At 20.7% G+C, this 7,192-nt stretch overlaps 3 protein-coding genes across 3 annotated transcripts; 1 reads left to right on the top strand and 2 right to left on the bottom strand.

The window, feature by feature from the left end:
* Positions 1-1,267: 1,267 nt before the first annotated feature.
* PRSY57_1340800 (hypothetical protein) lies at positions 1,268-2,650 on the top strand (the record flags this gene model as incomplete). Its single annotated transcript, XM_012909332.2, has 1 exon — positions 1,268-2,650. The coding sequence occupies one exon, from the start codon at positions 1,268-1,270 to the stop codon at positions 2,648-2,650; it is 1,383 nt and encodes a 460-aa protein (XP_012764786.2).
* Positions 2,651-3,207: 557 nt separating this feature from the next.
* On the bottom strand, positions 3,208-3,788 carry PRSY57_1340700 (hypothetical protein; the record flags this gene model as incomplete). Its single annotated transcript, XM_012909331.1, has 3 exons — positions 3,208-3,329; positions 3,442-3,560; positions 3,712-3,788. The coding sequence occupies 3 exons, from the start codon at positions 3,786-3,788 to the stop codon at positions 3,208-3,210; spliced, it is 318 nt and encodes a 105-aa protein (XP_012764785.1).
* A 533-nt stretch (positions 3,789-4,321) lies between these two features.
* On the bottom strand, positions 4,322-6,817 carry PRSY57_1340600 (GPI mannosyltransferase 3, putative; the record flags this gene model as incomplete). The annotated part of the gene is made up of 1 exon (XM_012909330.2): positions 4,322-6,817. The coding sequence occupies one exon, from the start codon at positions 6,815-6,817 to the stop codon at positions 4,322-4,324; it is 2,496 nt and encodes an 831-aa protein (XP_012764784.2).
* Between the last annotated feature and the right edge of the window lie 375 nt (positions 6,818-7,192).

The raw sequence follows: 7,192 nt of genomic DNA, 5'->3' as shown, positions 1-7,192 counted from the left end.
CACCATCTGCTTCAGTGTCAATATTTGAATCCTTTAATTTGTCAGATTTCTTTTCCTTTATTTTTTTTAACCTAAAAGGTGAATGTGACAAATAATAAGAATGAGGTTTAAATTTGAAAAAAGAAAAAAAAAAAAATACATACATATATATATATATATATATTACACGTTTGTATAATAATATCATTGTTATATATACCTGTAGAATTCTTCTCTTTCTATTTCGTCTAATTCTTTTATAATATAATTTATACCTCCATCTAACCTTGGGAGAACAATCTATATTAATACAAAATAATAAGAATTTCTTGTTCAAGGAATAAATACAAAACTAATTCGATGAATGTTATTTTAATTAATTTTAAGAAGAAAATATAGAAAATGATTCACATAAAATTTAACATATATATGTATATATATATATATATATATATTTTATTTATTCCTCTAATGGATCTCTATGTCTTTAATTTGGCTATACATTTTTTTTATAATATGTAATTATATATATATATATATATATATATAAACATTATTTTATGTAGCTTAAATATTTTGTTAATATTTTAAAATTTTTACCTTGCTTGATCAGGAAATTAACAACGTTTTTGTAGAATTTCCTGAACATGCAAATAATTTTCCTTAATTTTTTTTTTTTAATTTCACATTTCTTAAATAGATTTTTATGCGTGCACACATTAAAAAAAAACCATGGTTTACGTACCCTCATAAAAAAAAACATGAGAAGGAAAAAATAAAAAATATATATAAATAAATATATATATATATATATATATATATATATGTGTATCTTTTTTCAATTTTTCTTAAACGTTTCAACATTAATACACAAGAATTTACAAATACATGTAAAAATATAAATAAATATAATAATAATATTTTTTTTCATTTAAAAAAAAACGTTAACATTGTTGTAACAATTGTGTATGTTCCTATTTGGTTAGTCCTAATTCTAACCCTTTGTGTTTTTTTGTTTTTTTTGTGTACTTATCAAATATATATATATATATATATATATATAAGAACAAAATTATATAACTGTAATTAGGACTTGTCCTTTTTATTTGTTTGCTTATGTATATTTAATATAAGTCACATATATATATATATATTATATATACATTTATATGTTCTTTCTTCATTCATTTGTTGCTAAAAAAAAAAAAAAAAAACAGGATTTTCGTTCAGCATAAACACTTGTACATATATACTAAAAATTAATACCTTAAAAAGAAAAAAAAAAAAAATGGACGATAAATCAGAAATTAACTATGATGAAGCTGCACATCCAAGTTATAGTATGCATATGAGCGAAAGCCATAGTGCTTATGAAGAAGTAAATAAGACATCAAGTGATAGTGAATTTGTAGATGATGACTATTCAAAAGTAATGAGTGGAAATAATTTAGAGAGTGATAATGTGAAATATAATCCTGATTTATATAATTTAGGTAAAGCAAGACAATATTTATCTCCTAAAGTACAAGAATATGGAATACCAGGACAAGTAAGTCCTTATCATTTCCCCTATAACGAAGAAGATTATTTATCAAATGTGGATACAGAATATGATGAGAACGGTTTCCCTATAAGAACTAATATTGATGATAATAATGAAGATAATAAAAAATTATGGTCATGGACTAATGATGGGAAATTAAAATTATTATGTTCACAACCTATAATACCTGTATCGGTTGTACAAGGAATATTAAGAAGAGATAAGATAATATTAATTCCACAAGTGGAAGTAACAGATGTAGTTATCCCTAAAGTATATAATCAAAATATAAAACATGATGTTCCAACATTAAATATAGAAATCATGAAATCTAATGTAAATATACCAAACGTTAAATATGTAGATAAAGAAATAATTATTCCAATAATTACTGGATATACTCATAAGTTTGTTCCTAAGTGGGATATACATGAAGTACCAAGACCTGTGGTCAAATATATAGGAGAACAAAAAATTGTAGAAGTAGAAGTACCCGAAATTAAATATATAGATAAATTTGTTGAAAGAGAAGTTATTGTCGATACAGTTGAAAAAAGAGTTCCTAAAATTATTGAAGTACCAAAATATGTAGATGAAGTTAAATATGTATGGAAACCAATAGAAAAAATTGTATATGTACAGAAATTAATTCCAAAATTTGATGTAAACTTAGAATGTCCACCACCTTTAATAGTACCATATCCAGTACAAAGAATTAAACAAATTTCTCCTGTTATGGTAAAAAAGAATAATACAGAAATACCTGATTATAATTATTATGATTTAAATTCACCGGAAGGTTCCTTACCAATACCTGAACAATATATACATCATTATTCAAGAAAACAAAAAATGAATAAGGGCTTGCTTTCTACATGTTGCGATAAGAAAATGGTGACAGAAGAAGAAAAAAACGTCGAATTTGTTTCTGTACCATTAACTAACGAGCATGACAGTGTTTGTGTCGATGAAGAAATTAAAAAAAATATCAACATGTCACAAGAAAATATAAATAGACAATTAAATAATAATATGGATAATTTTATATATGACAGTGATATAAAAAAAAATAAAGATAAGATGAATTCATCCGTAAATGGAAAAGAACAACTATATATAAATTCATAAAAGAATTCTTATATTGTATTTATATAAAACCTGTTTTTTTGTCTATATAATAATAATAATAATAATAATAATAATAATTTTGTTATATGATCTTTTTAATATTAAACATAACTCATAAAAAAATACACACATATATATATATATTAACATTTAGTTTCTATTACATTTTTAATATTAAATGACATATATGAACAAGTTTTATTTTTTTAAATGTTTTATTTTCAACTTATATGTTAATACAACATTATTGCATCCTTTTCTGAGTCTATACCAACAATTATAAATATAAATATATATATATATTTATTTATTTAATTTCCCTTTTTATTATTTTTATTATTTTTATTATTTTTTTTTTTTTATTTTTTTTTTTTTTTGTTGGTGTTTATCTTTAAAAGATAAAAAATTATTTGAACAATATGCACACATTTTATTTATTTTAAATGTTAATATTATTTATATTTAAATTGGAATATTAAACAGAAAAAAGTATTGAAAAAATTATAAAATATTATATTACATTATGTTAGTTTTTATTTTCTTGTTCCTTTAATATATCAGAATAACAGAAAAATTATAATAAATATTACAAAGCTTACTACCAACAAGGCTCTTTTTATTGTCTTGTTGTCATTATGAATGGATTCTCTATTATATTTCTTCAACAAGTATTTTAACTCTACAAAGGAAATACATACGTACATATATATATATATATATATATATTATATTTATTTATTAAAATAATCATAGTATCTCTTAATTCTTATCTCTTATTTGTTATCTCTAACTTTCGTTTTCCTTTTCCAAGTCTTTAATTTTTTGTTGTAGTTGGATAATAAAAAAGAAGAGTTTGTAATTACATTCTTTATAATAATTCTTATCGTCTTCATTAATTTGGTTAAGTTCTCTATAAGATATGAACCAAAAAAGCGTTTAGATCTATATATTTTATTTACTGCAAGACAGTATGTATGTATGTATATATATATATATATATATATATATATATATATATATATGTATACATAAATATGTTTGTCCTTTTTATATTGTCGAACCGTGTTTTAGTTATATAACCTAATTCTTTTGCTAGTTGATTCTCTATATTAGAGTGATACAATGAGTACATATCCATTATATTTTTATATTAATCGACAAAAAAAAAAAAAAAAAATATATATATATATATATTTATTTATTTATTTATATATTTATGCCTTATGTATTCATAATTTATTAAAAATTAGGAAAATGATACTTGCAATTATATATTTGTAATTTTTATTTCCCTCAAGTTTTCCAAAAAAAAAAAAAAAAAGACGTCAAAATGTATATGCTATAGGTATATATAGTATGTTATTATATTAATTACAAAATAAATCATATATATATATTTTTTTTTTTAATTGTCACTAAAAATGTGATGCTGTTCAATTTAATATTACCAATGTGTTGTATTTTATTTATAAGAAATGAAAAAAAAAAAAAAAAAAAAAAAAAAAAAGTCTATGCTCGCATATTTATTTATTCTCATATAATATTCAATATTTAAATATTGACGAAAAATTAAAATTTATGAACAAAAAAAAGGATAAAAATAATAAAAATAAATAAATATATATATATATATATTTTTTTATATGTATATATTTATGTGCGTGGATATACTTAGGAAGGAACCCTCTTGAATATGTAATGATATACTGGAACTATACCTTTTGCTTCACTTATCCTAAAATAAGAAAAAAAAGGCTTTGTTTCAAGTTTATAATTATATGTACTCAGAAATAATTGTAAATGTGTAAGTTCAATAGTTGTTGTAACTATATACGTAGGTAATTGTCCGTGTAAAGGTATATGAAATCTATAATTTAAGCATGACAAATTAATGTTTTGATAAATATATTGAAAATTATTTTTTTTATTAAAATGATGATGACCAAACCAATAAAATGATATATCTGGTATTATATATGGAGTAATTGTATCTCCATATGTACTATTTATATGATGATTATTATTTTTTTTTTCTTGAAACATATTAAAAAATTGTTCTTTAAATTTATCTTCATATATACGTTTTCTCCAATTTTTGGTAGCTTCATCAATACTTGTATCGTAAGGCGAACAATCTAAAAAGCCTATATTGAATTTTCTATGTATATGCGAATATAAAGGAATATCATAACAATTTGTTATAAATATATAAATATTTTGATCATCTTTCGTTTCTAAGTTTCTAAAATAAGAGGCTACATATTCAGGTGATCTGTTATGTATAAGGCAGAAAAAAAGAATACATAAAAATTGAAGTAAAAAACTTATATTTGTAAAAAGAGAAGATGAAAATAAAAAAATATATTTATTTCTTCCCTTTATGGTTATATTACCATATTGGATTTTATTATTATTATTATTATTATATATATTCTTTTTATTTTTTCCATTATCTTTTTTATAATGTAATTTTATTAAATATAATGCATATCCAACAAAAATTGTAAGAAATGGTATATATCCTATAACAATTTTATGTTCCTTATGCTTACTAAATGATAAGGATAGTATTTCTAAATGTGTAACTAAATATACTATCCAATCAATTCTTTTCAATATATACATATATATATTAATTGTCTTATACTTTATCTTATTCAATATATTATTGTATATAATGTAATAACCATAAAACAAAAAAGGTGTTAAGGTTAAATATATAGAAGGTATAACACATACAAAGTAAAAAAAAAAAGAATGTCCTCCAAAATATTTATTGTTTCCACTTAAAAAATTATAAACAAAAAAATTCCAAAAGGGAAATGTAATGTGCCCAAAATAATAGGAATCAATTATAATAATAATAGTTAAGAAAAAAAATGTGTACGTAACACTTATTTTCAATATTTCTTTATAATTTATTTTATTTTGTTTTTCAAATATATTCTTTATAAAATATAGTATATATAAAGATAACCAAAATACTAAAGCGTTTGGACGAAATATAACAGACAAGGAGCTAAAGAATAAACTAAATAATAAATTTTTTGCCTCTTCTATTTTGTTAAATTTGGAGGAATAAAAATGTGTCCTACACATATTGTTCCTGTTCCGAATTATGTGATCAACCATATTTTGGCCACAAACATTTTTATCACAAACATTTTTATCACAAACATTTTTATCACAAGCATTTTTATCACAAGCATTTTTATCACAAACATTTTTATCACAAACATTTTTATCATATTGTTTACAATTTTGTGTTCCTTTTTCATATATAAAATTATTTTCGTATGTATCAAAATGATGATCATTCCTTCTTTCTTTTAAATTTGTGCATTCATTTAAATTTTTCTTTCCTTTTTTTATGATTACATCGTTCTGTAATAATAAGTCTATTTTTTCTATTTTGTTTAATTGATTTTTCAAGGGGTCATAATTTTGTGATAAAAAATATACACCCCATATATTAAACAAACATTCAAAGGAATGCGAGGATGTCCTACATATGGAATAAAAATAAAACCAACAAAAAAAATGACAACATAGAATTGTACAAATAATGTCATTTGTGTTGTACAATATATTATTATGATAATAATAATTATTATTATCATTATTATTCTTGTTATTATCATTATTATTATTATTATTGTTATTATCATTATTATTATTATTGTTATTATCATTATTATTATTGTTGTTATTTCCATTATCCTCATCTTTTTCATTACGTTTTATATTATCTTCATATATCCATACGTCATTATACAATTCAACATACCAATATATCAATAATTTATAAATACCTAAATCACACAAAGCAGCACATATACCATGACATAATTTAGGAATGTATAATACACAAACAGGATGATCTATGTTAATAAGTTTTAAAAATAAAAATAATACATAATAAATAAAAGGAGTTATCACTGATCTTAATGCTACACAAGGTTCCCATTCCCATGACATATGTCCATATCCATAAGCCCAAAAATGAGCAATTTCTACAGATTGAAAATATTCATCAGGATAAAATGATGTTACAACAAATAAACAATTAAATATTCTAAAAAATATTAACAACCAAATAAATATCTTTGAATCAATTAGTCCTCTTAATTTATTTGCACATAAAGTTAAAATGTCATTGTAAATCATTATATGTATCAGCAAAAAAAGAAAGAAATAGGTTTCACAAAAAAATTTTATTTTTAAGTTACATTCGACACACACATAACATCTTAATAAATAAATAAATAAATATATATATATATATATGTTAGTGTTTATATTTAATTATATTTTAGGAAAAATGCCCTAATTTATACATGATTGTCATAAGAAAAAAAAAAAAAAAAAAAGAATAGTTTTAGATTTTCTCAAAATATTCATATTATATGTTTTTTTTTTTTTTTTTTTTTTTTTTAAATATGTTTTTTGGGTTTTTTTTTAATTTTATTTTTTTTTATTTTTTTTATTTTATTTTTTTTTTTTTTTTTTTTTTTTTTTTTATTTTTATTATTTTTTTTTTTT

The sequence above is a fragment of the Plasmodium reichenowi genome, chromosome 13 (assembly GCF_001601855.1).
Source record: "Plasmodium reichenowi strain SY57 chromosome 13, whole genome shotgun sequence".
Taxonomy (NCBI): domain Eukaryota; phylum Apicomplexa; class Aconoidasida; order Haemosporida; family Plasmodiidae; genus Plasmodium; species Plasmodium reichenowi.
The sequence above is the reverse complement of the archived record's forward strand: the minus strand, read 5'-3'. Positions and strand labels throughout refer to the sequence as shown.